Source organism: Protomyctophum bolini (assembly GCF_963924005.1).
Source record: "Protomyctophum bolini genome assembly, chromosome: 14".
Lineage (NCBI taxonomy): Eukaryota > Metazoa > Chordata > Actinopteri > Myctophiformes > Myctophidae > Protomyctophum > Protomyctophum bolini.
Genome location: NC_137875.1, coordinates 12247559 through 12264439, shown reverse-complemented (window position 1 = coordinate 12264439; position 16881 = coordinate 12247559). Strand labels below are relative to the sequence as shown.

At 44.3% G+C, this 16881-nt stretch overlaps 1 protein-coding gene across 2 annotated transcripts; it reads left to right on the top strand.

Moving 5' to 3' along the window:
* The first annotated feature begins 585 nt into the window (after positions 1-585).
* alox5a (arachidonate 5-lipoxygenase a) lies at positions 586-15653 on the top strand. Of its 2 annotated transcripts, XM_080782308.1 has the most exons (16): positions 586-631; positions 724-854; positions 1888-2074; positions 3320-3518; positions 4299-4380; positions 4511-4633; positions 5604-5710; positions 6084-6256; positions 6652-6798; positions 7694-7897; positions 8412-8498; positions 8798-8976; positions 11175-11296; positions 12827-12927; positions 13659-13829; positions 14553-15653. In XM_080782308.1, exons 3-16 carry the CDS (start codon positions 1925-1927, stop codon positions 14730-14732), a joined length of 2025 nt encoding a protein of 674 aa, XP_080638434.1. In that variant the 5' UTR covers positions 586-631; positions 724-854; positions 1888-1924; the 3' UTR covers positions 14733-15653. The 2 variants fall into 2 exon arrangements, with proteins under 2 accessions (XP_080638434.1, XP_080638435.1); XM_080782309.1 differs by lacking the exons at positions 586-631; positions 724-854 and adding an exon at positions 1456-1465.
* The last annotated feature ends 1228 nt before the right edge of the window (positions 15654-16881 follow it).

Here is a 16881-nt window from a genome sequence, read left to right as displayed (position 1 = left end):
TTGACTGGGAAATGTCATGTTGTATTTTATGTGCTGTGAATATAGTTACTGTACATGATGCACTTACTTGGTATTCTGTTTGTACTAATGCCATCATTGCCATGTGAGTGAGCGTTACGGTTAATGCTGATATTCACACCTGTAGGTCGTGATTGGATGAAATTGGTATCCCGACCTAAAAAGAAAATAAATCACACCTGTGTGAAGTGAGGGGCGCTCTAATCATCGTACATCATCAAGAATGGTGGTCCGACATACATGTGCCGATTTGCTCAGACACATGACGTAAATTATCCGTTCATTGTCAATGGCATTTTTTATGTTTTTCAGACAACACAAACATTAAAACTGTATATAGGAGGGGCTAGTGCCCCTCAAAAAGTGGTTTCTGTGAGCTGGAGAGACAAGGAGACCCCTGTTAATTAACAAAAGATAAGCTACATCTATTTATTTTAGTACACACACACAGAGAGAGAGAGAGAGACGATGGTGTTAGATTAGAAGTGTGTGGAGGAGGAGTGAGTGTGAGCAGAAAGAGGAAGCGTGTCTGTCTGTCTGTCTGTCAGTCAGTCAGTCAGCGTGCCGCTCAGCGTTCCTGGAGGTGTGATCATCATCTGAACTTCAGTATAAGGTAACTAAAAGTACTTTTACTCAACCTAAGTGCAATTTTTACGTACCGGTATGTTAACTATATTTCTTTTATGTGTTTTGTACTTCTCAAAGACACACTCTGGAGACGTCCAGCAGACTCAGGAACAGCTTCTTCCCCTCCACTGTCATCTACCTGAACTCCTCATCCACTCCTCACCCTCCTCAGTGACAGCCCCCCCAACTCAATAAATAATTGTGAAACGGTACATGCTGCAAATTTTTATACATTTTTACTCAAGTAGACTAAACGTATGAAACCACGACTGAATTTCCAGTCATTTGGTTTCCGGCCAGTCGGTCAGCCAGTGAATCTAACTCGTGTATTGTTTCCGTACGGCCTGTGCTGTCCGCCGTGATGTGTGCATGCCAGTGTTGATTTTGTCGACTAAAACTAAGACGAAAAATGTTCGTAGACTACCTTTTTCCACTGAAGACTAAATGGAAACTAAATAAAAACTAAGCTATGATGACTGAGATGCGAAAATACCTTTCGCTGTACTGTACTGTACTGTACTGTACTTGTACTGTACATTGACTAAATTGAATCTCATCTCAAAATATTGTACTTGTTACTACAATCATTTCACCAAACTGCACCTGCAGTTACCTGTAGTTAGATACAAGTTAGTAACTTGTAACTAACTACAGGTTAGTTGACAGGTGCCAAATAATTAAGTTACTTTGCCAATTTTGATTATCAACACAAAACATGGTACGTACATGCCAAATTATGCTCTATTTTATACGTTGGCTAACCAATCTTCAAGCTCTGCCATTCTCGAAACATTTTGACTCAATAAATAATTGTGAAACGGTACATGCTGCAAATGTTTATACATTTTTACTCAAGTAGACTAAAAGTATGAATTCAGCGAGTGTTTCTACATGGTTGTTACTACCTTTTTTTCCCCTTTTATTTTAAAGATATTTTTTAATAAGATTTTTACTGCCTTTGTTTGATGGCGTGTACGGTACAGTAAGTTGAAATGATGGTAGAGAGACGGGGAGTGACAACCAGTAAGGGTCGTCGGGATCTGGAGTCGAACCCACGACACTGTCAGGCTGGATTAGCAGCCTCTAAGGTGCCCGGACCGCTAGGCAGGCCTGAGCCGCTACTACCTTTATTTCACCTGGAGGTGTGTGTTCATGCAGACGGTGCCGTCCTACACGGTGACGGTGGCTACAGGCAGCCAGTGGTTCCATGTTGTGTTGTGTTGTGTGTGTGTGTCCATGCAGTGAGAGAGAGAGAGCAGCAGACGCGGTGCCTTCCATCATGCCTTCCTACACGGTGACGGTGGCTACAGGCAGCCAGTGGTTCTCAGGCACTGACGACTACATCTACATCACCCTGGTGGGCACAGAGCGATGCAGCGACAGGACGCTGCTGGACAAACCTCTGTACAACGACTTCGAGAGGGGGGCCGTGAGTTGGCCTCTTTGTGGCACTGATTCTCGACTGTGTGTGTGTGTGTGTGTGTGTGTGTGTGTGTGTGTGTCTGTCTGTCTGTCTGTCTGTCTGTGTTAAAATATATAGAGATAAGAAAAGAGGTTTCTGCCCAACAGCAGCAATATGTTTTTCCTGATTTGAGCAGAGCTGACTGTAACTTCACGGAAACACTGATGAAACATCACAGCTTGTGTAACGGTCTCTAACGTTGGTTAAATGCTGGTATAAATGTAGTACATACAGGGACTACACAATACACTGACACCACTGGTTAAATTAATATAATCTAGTACAGTACATGGACTACACAATACACTGACACCACCAGGGATGTGCTGGGCCCATAATTCAGCCCGGGAAGTGGAGTGATATGACCTAAAATCATTGTCCGTGCTGCATTGTTTTTCACAAAAGGGATTTTTTTAGTAGCTCAGGACACAAAGTCCAGAAATTCTAGATTTATCAAACCAAGTGATGAGACAACCATGGGAAAATCACTAACTATCACACTCCATTTTAAGGTGAAAACAAGTATGATTGGTTCAATCAAATATTGGTTATATTTAACTTTTTGCACAGTTCACACTTGGATACTGTACTGCAAGTAACATTGTGCTACATTCTAATACAATAACAAAGAGAAAGCAATATAATACAAATGCTGCACCGTTCTCCTCCTCATCCAAAACCACCTCCTCCTCCTCCAAGTCAACCACCTCCTCACTGTCACTCTGTGCCGTCGGCCATGATGTGTGCATGCCAGTGTTGATTTTGTCGACTAAAACTAAGACGACATTTTTTTAATCTACAAGCTCACAGCTTGTAGATCGTCTATTTTCAGCAAGTGTAAAAAGGGCATCAAGGCCCACATTTTAGTCGACTAAATCAACTGTATTGTTTGAAATAGACACTTTCCAAGGTGTAATTTGGGGTCCTAAGGATGAATACAAAATGAATATCAACATCTTAAAACCCAAATGTTCGAATTGTGGGTTTGAGCTCACTTGCCCTTTTGATGTAAATCAGAGTGTTGGCTGGGAGGAGGAGGAGGAGGAGTAGGACTAAGGCCCTATACGTCCTCTCTGGGGGGGGAACTACGGTAACACTAAAACATAACGGGTGACTAAAATGTGACTAAAACTAAATGAAAACTATTCAAGAGACTATCTATGACTAAAATCTAAATGTGCTGCCAAAAACAACACTGTGCGCATGATGCAGGTGGACTCGTACGAGGTGAGCGTGGGCGAGGACCTGGGCGTGGTGGAGATGGTGAGGATCGAGAAGAAGAAGTACTGGGTGCAGGACGACTGGTACTGCCGCTACGTCACGGTGAAGACCCCGGCCGGCGACCACCTGGAGTTCCCCTGCTTCCGCTGGCTGGTGGGCGACAAGGAGGTGCAGCTCCGCGACGGCCGAGGTACATTGATTCATTGATTGATTGATGGATTGATGGATTGAAATTTTGGAAGTTTGGAATTGCAGCCGACATGACATCATTTAGCCTGGGCGGTGGGAGTTGTGGAAAATGACCAAGTACGTTTACACGAGTACTGTACTTGAGTACAATTTTTGAGGTACTTTTCTCTGCCTAGGTCAGTGGTTCTCAAAGTCCAGGCGCGCTGTCTCAGAATAGAGGGCATGCGCGTGACATCATCATCATAGCCGGAAGTTATGCAGGAATGCCTACTGAGTGGCAAAAAACTACTTTCTGGCCTTGACAGCCCATACATCCAAACAGAAAAGTCCTATCTGATTGCATTAAATTACGTTAAACGACATTAAACTCACTTTGCCACTCGATTTGCCATTCACTTTATGCATGCGCATACCCTCTATACCGTGATGATATCTGGACATCAATATCACTTCAGTTTAATCACTTCTATACTTAGTAAAGCAGACCTGAGCTGCACTGTACTTGACAAGGTCTTTTTCCATATCTACACCAAATCTCTTCACCAAAAATAGTAGATGTACAAGCTCACAATGCATCATGTTGTGACGCATTGTGAGCTTGTAGATCGGCTATTTACGCACATTTACGTAGCGTAATAATGACACAATTAAGGTTTAAAAAAATTAACCATGTCATCATTTCCAGGAAAAACTACTGGCCCTAGGCGATGGTATGTCTGCATGGCTTTTATTGATCCATAACTCTTGTTTGTTGTCTGTGTTTGTTCTTGGTTTATTTTAGCACGTTTGCCACAAGACGATAAGACAATGCAGGCCAGACAGCACCGATACAAGGAGCTGGAATGGAGGCGAAAAGAGTACAGGCACGATCCACCACCACTGAAATGGAATCGCTGAAACACTCCCAAGGGAGTCCCGACATGATTTATTTTTATTATTATTCAGTCAGGGTTTAATTGTAACTAAAGTGTGGACTACTGGACTGTGCTTTAGGTGGAGTGAGTGGCACCCAGGGTTTCCCATGAACATCGATGTTAAACGCTACAGTGAGCTGCCTCGGGACATCCAATTCGACAGCGAGAAAGGAGTGGACTTCATACTAAACTACAGCAAAGCGTGAGTACTGCCCTGGTGGTGGCGCTATAACAGGTCGATCTGAAACGTTTGGGGCAGAGGTTCTGCTCGGGCAACCCAGGGTGAGGGAGTGTGCGTTCACAATTCTGCTGCAATCGGGGCCAACGGGGATTAGCTGTTCACAGCCAGGCGGGGACACAGACAACATAATACTCAATGCCACACCTTTGGGCTGGTGGAGACAACAAAAATGTGATGACTGAACCTCACTGTGACAGATTCACTATAGAGGGGAACAGATGACAGTATAGGATTGGAGCAAATATCCATCCATTCATCTTCAACCGATTATCCGTAGTCGCGGGGGCAACGGCTCCACCGGAGAGCTCCAGACTTCCTTCTCCAGGGCAACATTAGTAGTAAGTTCATTCTGAGGGACCCCGAAGTGATCCAAGGCCATCTGATCCTTGGTCTGAAGGCTCATTCATAGTCTGGATTTTCGATGGTGGGAGAGACAAAAACAGAGAGAAGGGCTGGGGCGGTGGCGGTGGTTTGCTCTTGACCGCGGCTCGTGGCATCATGTTGTAGTTCGGTGGTCACCTCACCACCGAAAATACAGACTATGAATAACGCTTGAGCGTGGGGGGGTCTGCTTCCAGTGGGACGTGCCTCGAGGACCTCCCTATGGAGACGCTCGAGAAGCATCCTTGGCAAATGCCCGAATCACCTCCTAAGCTGTTTCCTTTCCAAGCGAAGAAGCAGCAAGTCTACTCCGATTCTCTCTCGCGTGACTGAACTTCTCACCCTATCTCTAACACGAATCAAACAACACATTTTGTTTAACTTTATACCATGGCCTGGCAAGCAGCAATAAATGTACCATTCTAGGAAACACAGAGCTTGTTCATCCAAGATGGCTGCTGATTATGAAGATAATTCATATGGTTTATGTAGAGAATTATGTAACTATAATGATGATGATGGTGGTTTTGGTATCATTCTCCGTCTACAGAATAGAGAACCTGTGTGTGAACCAGTTCATGCACATGTTCCAGTCCTCCTGGGGAGACTTTGCTGACTTTGAACGGATCTTTCTCAGAATCAAGAACACCATCTCAGGTCAGTCCCACGTCACAATGGATCAATCACTTTTACTTTACTCAAGTATTTACAATTTTCAATACTTTTACTACACTACACTACATCTCAAAGTAAATTATTGTACTTTTAACTCCACTACAATCATGTGAAAACTTTTTTGTTACTAGATTTAGATTTCATAATTATTATTAGATTTCATAATTATTATCATATTTCATAATAGGTACTTTTAATTTGGGTAAATATTTTGAAACTAATACTTTTGTTAGTACATTTGGAAATATGGACTTTTACTTGTAACATTTGGAAATATGGACTTTTACTTGTAACAGAGTATTTCTACATCGCAGTATTGACACGTAATAAAAGTGTACTTTTCCCCCCACCACAGAGTACGTGATGCAACACTGGAAGGAGGACTTCATCTTCGGCTACCAGTTCCTCAACGGGGTCAACCCAGTGATCATCAGGAAGTGCCTCGAGCTCCCCGAAAAGTTCCCCGTCACCCACCACATGGTGGCGCCCTGTCTGGAGAGAGACCTGACCCTGGAGGAGGAGATACAGGTACCTGTCTGTCTGTCTGTCTGTCTGTCTGTCTGTCTGTCTCTGTCTCTGTCTCTCTCTCTCTCTCGGTGTGGTTGTCTCTTTCTCTTGTCTTGTATACACACACATATGTCCTCCTTTCTTTTTCTAACCATAAATCCTGGGTTACGCTTATATAGTTGCATGCCTCATGCCTGTGTCGACTTGCTCACCAACCACATCTGATCTACAGCTGCTAACGAATGATGAATTATTCAATTCTTCAAATTCTGAAATTGTGGGGATCATTGGCCCGCAAAGGTATCTCTCTCTCTCTCTCTCTCTCTCTCTCTCTCTCTCTCTCTCTCTCTCTCTCTCTCCCTCCCTCCCCAGGCAGGTACATAGCAGACTACTCTCTCTCTCTCTCTCTCCCCCAGGCAGGTAACATATACATAGCAGACTACGAGGCCCTAGAAGGCATCAGTCCTAACCGTACAGACCCGTGCACCCTGCAGTACCTGGCAGCACCCATCTGTCTGCTGTACAGGAACGCCAGCAACAAGATCATGCCTCTGGCCATACAGGTGGGGAAATGGTAAATGGTGCATTTTTATAGCGCTTTTTAGCCAAAGCGCTATGCATCACCCATTCACACACACATTTATACACCGATGGTGGGGGAACCCATGCAAGGCACCAACCTGCACATCAGGAGCAATAGAGTCGTGACGTCACTCACTCATCCCCTGGTTCATGGAAGTGTTTACATAATGGAGAATAACATGGGGTCATCGTCTCATATAAGAATTGTAAGTAAACAAACTGTCTCGGGGAGGTGTCTCTGTATTGTTTACGACCGTCAGTCATATTTGATACATATATTAGGGGTTCAGAGTCTTGCTCCATCCGGCGCCTCTAAAACCATGAACTAGCATGCTTGTCATGGATTAAATGTATCGTTCCAGTTTGATAAAGTAGCAATTTGCACGGACGACTCAAAAGCAGATGTGTCCTCACAGAATTCTTAAAATTAGACAATATGAAGATATATTATTATTTTTCTGTTTCTTTTTTGGCTTTTGTGCCTTTGATAGTTACAGTGAAGACAGACAGGAAAGAGGGAGGAAGGAACAGGACACGCAGCAAAGGTCGTCATGAATGGGACTCGAACGCGGCAACGCGCAACTTAGTGGTCACAGGAGACGGACAACATTCAATTATTTTATTACCAGTATTATCTGTTATTAATTGTGTGAAGGGCAAAAAGTGTATTTTAGAATAGGTGGAGAGGTCGCACACACCAAGTGAACTGCAAACGCACCATAAGTCAGAGTGCGCTGGTCACAAGAACGTTATCAAAAAGTGTATTTGAAATTATTATGGAATGCATGAACGAATGAATGAATGATCGAACGAACGACTAACGAATGATTGAATGGACCCATCACGTCCCTCCGTCCTCTCTCTGTCCCCCTGCAGTTGGGACAGACTCCGGGGGACGACTGTCCCATCTTCCTGCCCAGTGACGCTGAGTACGACTGGCTGCTGGCCAAGATCTGGGTCCGCTCGGCAGACTTCCACATCCACCAGAACATCACCCATCTGCTGAGGACCCACCTGATGTCTGAGGTGTTCGGAGTGGCCATGTACAGACAGCTGCCCGCCGTCCACCCTGTCTACAAGGTAATCAGAGTAACTAAGTACATGTCTACCCTGTCTACAAGGTAATCAGAGTAACTAAGTACATGTCCACCTCAGAGTAACTAAGTACATGTCCACCCTGTCTACAAGCTTAGTAATCAGAGTAACTAAGTACATGTCCACCCTGTCTACAAGGTAATCAGAGTAACTAAGTACATGTCTACCCTGTCTACAAGGTAATCAGAGTAACTAAGTACATGTCTACCCTGTCTACAAGGTAATCAGAGTAACTAAGTACATGTCTACCCTGTCTACAAGGTAATCAGAGTAACTAAGTACATGTCTACCCTGTCTACAAGGTAATCAGAGTAACTAAGTACATGTCTACCCTGTCTACAAGGTAATCAGAGTAATTTATTAATCCCCACTCTCCATTACTTCATGAGTATGTCTGCTTTTCAATACTTTATAGAGATGTTCGGTTGGTTGGTTTATTTGCTGATTGGTTGGTTGGTTGATTGATTGATTGATTGATTGATTGATTGATTTCTTCTAGTTACTCATCCCACACGTTCGTTTCACCATCGCCATTAACACCAAGGCCAGAGAGCAGCTCATCTGTGAGTGTGGCATCTTTGACAAGGTGAGGGATCACGTGATCGGATCGGGACAACCCTAGTCACAATCATTTTAACCGCTTTTGCGCTCAGGTGTTGCACTTTGAAAATAGCAGCTCTACAAGCTCAATGTTCCGCATGCAACCAAATGTAAAATCAGGCATTACGACACCAAGCAACTGCAGATTTAGTTGACTAAAAAAACTAAAACATTTCAGATGATTAAAACATGACTAAAACTAAAATAATGGAATTTTAGACAAAATACGTTATGGCTAAATCAACTAAATCCAAAAGTACTGTCCAAACCCAACCCCCCATGCAGGCCAACGGTACGGGTGGAGGGGGTCACGTGCAGCTGATCCAGAAGGCCATGAAGACGTTAACGTTCAGGTCCATGTGCTTCCCGGACGCCATCAGAGCGCGAGGAGTGGACAGCACCGAAGAGCTGCCCACATACTTCTACCGGGACGACGGGTACAAGGTCTGGGACGCCATCAAGAGGTGGGTTCCTGGTGGGCGCTGGGCGTGTTCTCTCCTCCGCATCATCAGCAAATGGCAAAAGCGGATTTTGTGTGGAGTTTGCATGTTCTCCCTGTGTCCCCTCACAAAAAACATGCAGTAATCCTAGTCTTTATACTGCCTCCCCCCTGGCCTGATAGAAGGGAGGCACTGTGTCTGGGTCTCATTTCTCAGAGTCTTTGGCTGGGGATCATCTCAGGGCGGACACTCTAATCACAAGGCCACTGAGCTGGGAAAGGAAAAGGAACTGGTTGGCATAACGGGTTCCTTCCACGCTTTTATAGGGGGAGAGCGTACTAGTGACGTGTTCGGTAGGATTTCGTCTTATTTGGGCGCCATCTTCCTGCCTACATGTAGGCTATTAGGATCTAGGCTACTTGGCTGCCAGTCTGTAGTTCCTAAGTTTGCTTGTCAGTGATGCTGGTGTGTACACTGTCACTGCAGTACACCATCTTCCATCTCTCCTATTGACTTGTCACAACTCTTCTACTCTATGGCTCTGGATCGATGGCGGTATTATTATTATTCGCTGTTAGAAAATGTTCGGGTGTTCTGATCTGATCTGCCTCCCCTCCCCTCACGTCAAAACAGTTCTCAATGTTTACATCTTACTTGACGAGAAGACATGTGGACAGGGAGAGGGGGAAAAACACCACGAGAGTGACGAATGATCAGTCAAACATGTGTTCTCTCCGCAGTAAATAAATAATCTGTCTGTATGTGATCTGTTTTGATTACACTGTCATGCTCGTTTGAGGACAGGTAGAGCAGAGCTTTGTGTTTGGGAATGTTGCTGAAGGTTATGTTATTTTTTCAGCTGACACCCAAATCAAAGTAACCATACAGCGTTTAATTATTTGATATCTCCGACAGACAGTCAACGCATGCACTACAAGCCTTAATGGAAGCATAATTCTGATGGCCCGTGGTGGAAATGGAATGGACAAGTTAGGGTATAAAAACAGACAGGGCAGACCCACTACTGTTGTGGATCAAGTAACGGTTATGTTATTGTGTCATCTGACACCCAAACCATACAGTGTTTATTTAATTATTTTATATATCTACAATGGTATGTGTCCACAGTGAGGCTGGAAAATATAACCTAGCAGCCTACTATATAGCCTACTAGCCTACTGGTAGGCAGGAAAATGGCAACCAGAATAACCCGTTCTGAGCTAAACTCCTCCCTACACTCTGGCCCTATACGTCCAACTGGGGAAACTCCCCCTGTCAGGTGAAAAGAAGCGGCTTGGACTCCTCATGCATAGAAGGAAGCATGAGGTCAGTCCGTTGCTCTCCTCAGGTTGGCATGTAGGGAATGTAGCGGCCAGGATTACACTAGACAAATACAAAATGAGTGGACAATAATGTTACCAGAAACACACAAAGAATGACCATAACAGGTATACTGTACAACTTTGAGAGTGTTCCATTTGAACACTCACAGAGTTAATGGGTCCCCTTGCACCATTTGAACACTCACAGAGTTAATGGGTCCCCTTGCACATAAAACAAACGTTTGGGAACCACTAGTGCTAGTTGGACTCCTAATATGCCATAGTGCCATGGATTAAAAGCAAAAATTTATTATTATTATTTTTTCAGTAATTTCTTGAAGAAAACAATGAAAAATCTATGGTATTCCATAAATTTTAAAACAAATGGTCGATGCTATTTTCACTGGTTTAGGTCCCGACCCGGGCAAACGTGTCATTTCAAGCTAGACAGAATCTCTGTCCCGTGCAGCTCCATGTACTGCATAGTGGATGTTGTGATCCTGATATAATGTGACCCTAGTGTTTGTCTCACAGCTTCATGTCAGATGTATAATTTGATATATAATATGTATATGTAACTCTATATCGCATCATTATATGGCTCTGTAAAAAGTATGTTACAAAGAAATGCAATTATCTCAGGTTCTGTATTTATCCAGCCTTTTTGGCCAAAACCAAGCGGTATTAAACCCTCAATAACTAAAGAACGGATGATGGGAAAATCTCACTTTTCTTTTCTTTTTAAATAATGGATGTTATGATCCAGATAGAATGTGACCCTACTATACTGTCGGCTCTAATGGAGGTTGTGATCCAGATAGAATGTGACCCTACTGTCAGCTCTAATGGAGGTTGTGATCCAGATAGAATGTGACCCTACTGTCTGTCTCCTGATTGCAGCTTTGTGTCAGCTGTGGTGAACATCTACTACAGCAGTGATGAGACGGTGGAGGCGGACGAGGAGATACAAGCCTTCGTCAAAGACGTGTGCAGCTTTGGCATGCAGGACTTCGACTACTGTGGTGGGTGCAGAGTCACTGTGCGTGCGTGTGTGTGCGTGCGTGCGTGTGTGTGTTTTAAACAATTTGCATTCCACTGCCACCAGTATGTCGTCATTGATTTGTACGAGGACAGACACAAATCTGCATGGACAAATCCCCTCACGCATTAAAACGACATAGTCCGTCACCATCACAACCAGTAGTATTGTAGTAGGAGTATAACATGGTGAAACATGGAGTTTGAAGTTGAATGGAGGCGTGGTACGATATGGGTACCTCTCGATACGATATCTGTAGCGATATTAGGCCCCACGATAATGATAATATCACGATATCTGATATATTGAGCTATTGCGATATTCAATATATTGTAAGATTTCATCAACAATACATCACGATATCTGTAACTGAAAAACTAACCATAAAAGACACAAATCTGGAAATATACATTTTTTCCAAAATCTTTTTTTCTGTCACAAACTGGCCAATAAGTACTAATAAGTTAATCTTGCACCCTCCAAACAGTAAAACACCGACTGCAACTTTGCAACTTGTTCCCAACTTGTCTGTCCACAACAATGGGTAGGACGATACAATATATATCGCGGGAGGAAGTATTGCGATATATCGCAATATAGGAGGGGGAGTGAATATGTTTCTGTTAGGCTGCTTAAAAGCCAGAGCAGACTTTAAAATGACCCCGGAAATGAAGTAAATACCCTTGTTCAAGGATTTGACCGTGACCTGCTCAGTGTATGTGAATGGTCATGTGATACATGTTTTCAGCTGTGTGTGGCTGCCTAGACGTTTTAGTGTGGCTGTGAGTGACCTGTGTGACAGCCACAGTGCTGTTGTGACTGTGATGCCATCTCCATCTCATTGTGAAAGCTTTGCTTCCTGCATTTCACCACATTTTGCACTAAAGCTTTTGCAACAAAACAAAAACAAAAAAGAATAGCACACCTGTTGGGTTCATTTGATGTACAGTATGTGCTCACCTTGCTTGTTTTAAGTCACTCTGCTCTCTCTACTCTCAATTGACTTTTTGTCAATTAAAAATATCTGCCCCCAAGTGTTTTTGCAGATGAATCTGATTGAGTAAAATCAGACAGAAGTAGCATGTGCTTAAATTCATATTTAGAAAATGTTTCAGATGTCAAAAATGTCAGAAATTTCTGAGGTGATGGATGATGATGGTCATGGAAGGGGAACCTTCTGAAAGCTTCATGGGCCCAAAGATAATCAACTTTGAAATCTAAAAAACGGTCAAAATATACAGACAGTTGTGATTTAGATCAAGAGTTATTCACGTTTTAAGATTTTCTGTCTCATCGGCTAAATGGGGGGGGGGGGACATTTTCGATGACTTCCCACCGGAAAATAACATTGAATGTTGCGCAACAGACGCTCCCAGCCTGTGGAGCGATGCGATCGGTTTTGATATCAATAAATCTCCGTCCTGAGTGCTGGGCGTTACTAATTGTTTGAACGGAGAACTCCGTCTTTGCCGCTCAGGGTGTTAACAGTGGTTTTGTGTCAACACGTATACAGAGTTCCCCAAGTCGCTGAAAAGCCGTGAGGAGCTGGCAGAGTACCTGACGGTGGCCATCTTCACCGGCTCAGCGCAGCACGCCGCCGTCAACTCTGGACAGGTGTGTTTTTATGTTTTTTTGTGGCTTTCGACTTTATTTTATATTTTTTATAGAGGGTAGAGACAGTAGGCTGATGGGGAGAGAGAGATGGGGGGGTGACATGCAGTAAAGGCCGTCGGGATCGGGGGTCGAACCTGCGGCACACTGCCAGACTGGATTACCGGCCAAGGTGCCTGGACCGCTGAACCACGGCCCAGGCCGACAGGTGTGTTCTTTACCGTCAACTCTGGAGAGGTGTTTTCCGGGGACCCCCCCAGGGGTCCTTGAGGGGGTTCCGTAGTCTGAAAACCCACTCCACCTTAGCTTGCCCTAGCCTCGACGACCTTGCAGGCGTATACAAAGGCTAAATTATGTAATTTAGATAGCATATGACGTAGACATAGCATTCTATAGTGTATACTATACTCAAGGTTTATTTATATAGATATTCTACCGTTAGACGGATGTTAGGTGTTTGTGTGTCTGTACGTCTGTAATCCACGTAACTCGAGCACCGTTCGCCCCACCGACTTCAATTTACGGCACACGCGTTCCACACCCCCACAGGGAGTGCAGCCGGTGTCGAGTCGGTCGGACCCACGGTTGTCCAGAACCGCCCCCAAAAGCCTCTGCTCTGGACAGGGCCCCTGGCGTGTGTGTATGTGTGTGCGTGCATGCGCACGTATACAGTATAACTGGTATGTGTGTTGTTTGTACTTGTTTGGGTGTCTATGTGTGTGCGTATCTCTCAGTATGACTGGTGCTCCTGGATCCCCAACGCTCCCTCCACCATGCGTCGGCCCCCTCCCACCCAGAAGGGGACAGCAAACGTACAGCTCATCGTAGACAGCCTGCCGGACCGCGGACGCTCCTGCTGGCACCTGGGGGCCGTTTGGGCCCTCAGCCAGTACCAGGACAATGAGGTAGGGGGCCCCCAGGGGCCCACTGAATACCACACAGTACACAGTACACACTACACCTGGGAGCCGTGTGGGCCCTGAGCCAGTACCAGGACAACAAGGTACTGTACAAGTACACACTACACCTGGGGGCCCCCAGGGCCCCACTGAATACTACATACACCTTGGGGCTCCACTGAATACTACACACTGAAAACTACACACTACACCTGGGGGCCGTGTGGTTCTCCCTTTTTACTGATACCTGTCCATTTAAACTCTAGACGAGCCTGCCCCAAAGTTATTAGTTCGGCCCCCCACGGCAGCCGGCGAAAACTAGAGTTCTCAACAGGCCCGAAAATTAAGGCCCGGCCCCTACCTGGGCCCTCATCAAACCCTGTACACTCAAGACTCTGCCCCCGCTGCCACCCTTAGATCTCCATATATGGAGCTGACCTGTTCTGATATTCCATATGTTGATCTGACCCCATCAAACCCTGTACAGTGTACACTCAAGACACGCTCCATATATGGCCAGTACAAAATTCATCTGACCCACCCCCCCATGCCAAAGCACCAGCGCTCGCCCAGCAGTCTGCTGTCACCCAGGCGGATGCGTGCACGCAAGCCCTAAAGGGCGAGGTCGCTCCTCGCCCTCAGGCGTCTTACTGGTGTACCCTAAGAGGAAAATGGCTTCCATGTTGCCCCGAAATAAAGTCTGTTTTTTTGTCTGTCTTCCCTTTTCAGCTGTACCTAGGCATGTACCCCGACGGGCACTTCATAGAGAAGCCAGTGAAGCAGGCCATGGAGAGCTTCAGGAGGGAGCTGGCGGACATCGGCAGCGCCATCACCAAACGCAACGAGGGAAAGAGGCTGCCCTTCTGCTACCTGTCCCCCGACAAGATCACCAACAGCGTGACTCTGTGACGGACCGTTACTGGCTCTGTGACGGACCGTTACTGGCTCTGTGACGGACCGTTACTGGCTCTGTGACGGACCGTTACTGGCTCTGTGACGGACCGTTACTGGCTCTGTGACGGACCGTTACTGGCTCTGTGACGGACCGTTACTGGCTCTGTGACGGACCGTTACTGCATGGCTCTTATCTCTGAGTCTGTCTCCTTACATTTCAAATCGCCGCTGTCGGGTCCAATATCATACCGTTTCAGGAAATTTGAGAGAGAAAAAAAAAGAACCCCTGTTTCATTGTCTATATACATACATTCATGAATCCACCTGCTGACCGGCTGTCTTCATTGAGCAATTTATTTTATAGGGGGTTATATGTGATCATACCATTAACTATAAAGGCACAATTTTCAAAATGTCATTATGCTTAATTAGCATATGACATGTCAAACTAGGGTGTTTTCATGATTCTGAATCCATTCCAAGCATTTGTTTTGCACAACGAACACTCCTTTGGCTTGAAACGGTCATAGCCACACAAATGTGCTGACCTCATCACATTTGTGTTGATGGCTATGGCATGACATTGTAATAGGACAATAAGTAAGACATTAATTTACAAACAAAAAAATGAAAGATGGAGGTACAAGGTTTCTGCCTGACGGCAACAATTTTGCAGAATTATTTAGTTGTGTTGTTTGTGCTCCGTTGGATGATATTGGTTGTTCTTTTATGTACCGTATGCCAAAGGTGCTGTTCAGTGATGTTGTGTTATAATAATTGTTTAAATAGCTCTATATTCTGATACGTAATAATTTCAAAAATATATTCTGCATCAGCAGCAATTGGTAAATAAAACAATCTTATTCATACTAAAACTACTATAAATCATTTTTGTGGCAAGTTATTCAGTTATTTATTTGAGTCGCTCCACTCACAATGATGAATACCTGCACTAGGAGCATTATATTAGGTACCCGACGGTGGCTCAGGGCTAGAGTGGCCGGATGGGAACCACAAGGTTGCCATTTCGAACCCGGGCTCCCCCAGAGTTAGTGTAGAAGTGTCCTTGAACAAGACACTGGACCCCTAATTGCTCCTGGTGTGCAGGTGTGTGCCTTGCATGGTTTCCTCTGTCATCAGTGAATGTGTGTGTGAATGTAATGCACAATCTGTGCATGAAGCACCTTAGATGAATGCGCCATATAAATGCACTATTTACTATAAAACCCTTTGATTGCAGAAATGATTTTAATCACTTTTAAAGCACTTGGTAAGTTGGGTTGACCCCTTTACATCTAAGTATGAAAGACTAGCGTTCTTTATTTTATTGATGTACATTTTAAGTTTTAACAACGATAGACTGCTAACTCATTCTATTTAGTTTAGTTGAAAATATACACTATCTGGATATTTAAATAAATCAATTCATGAACAATACATTAGATGAATTGATTAATAAAATAGTCAGGAATGTGCAATGATTCATCTGGCGTAGTAGTCTCTAGTCTAAAGACAGTCACAGACTGTTGACTCACGGCAATAGAGGGCGCTGTTTTTCCCTTAGCCATTGGGCTCTCAGATTGGCCAGTGGGTGATTGCACTTCGCCCAGGTGTGCGATAGGGGAATAGAAGGCAACACAGTTTGTTTTCGACAGTGGTCATTGAATGTTGACTTTCAGTGTTTTATGTTTTTGTGCATTTACTTATTTTGTCTCTTCGGTGATATTGACTGATGAAAAGAACGTCTATAAATACATGGCTTGACGTCCATCCAAAAAGATGCAACATCTTTGGACATTGAATGAATCATATATCGACTGCACGGATTTTTTTTGACAGAAAGACGTAGCTCTGCTCAACACTACGGTGGATTTTTATGAAACTCTTTGCAGATTGAAAGAGGATAATTGAAGCGTTCCTTTACAGCTGTGTTGGTGAGTTTGTTTAATACAACTAGATAGGGCTTTTCTACTTGGTTCAATGGGCTGTCAATGGCGGGTGTTGCAACTCTAGATCAACCCATTATAAAATAAAAAATATCTAGCTCCAAATTGCGCCTATAGCCATATAGTTTAAAGTTAGGTCCACTTTCAGAGATAACAGGCAACTGATTATATTGTGGATGTTACTCCCTGCCGATCATTAATTCCTGTAGTTATGGTGA

Excerpts from the sequence above, each read along its gene's own strand:
- alox5a (XM_080782308.1), top strand. The coding sequence starts at position 1,925 with ATGCCTTCCTACACGGTGACGGTGGCTACAGGCAGCCAGTGGTTCTCA. Across the intron at positions 2,075-3,319 it reads ACGACTTCGAGAGGGGGGCC|GTGGACTCGTACGAGGTGAG; the intron begins GTGAGTTGGCCT and ends CGCATGATGCAG. Across the intron at positions 3,519-4,298 it reads GCAGCTCCGCGACGGCCGAG|CACGTTTGCCACAAGACGAT; the intron begins GTACATTGATTC and ends GGTTTATTTTAG.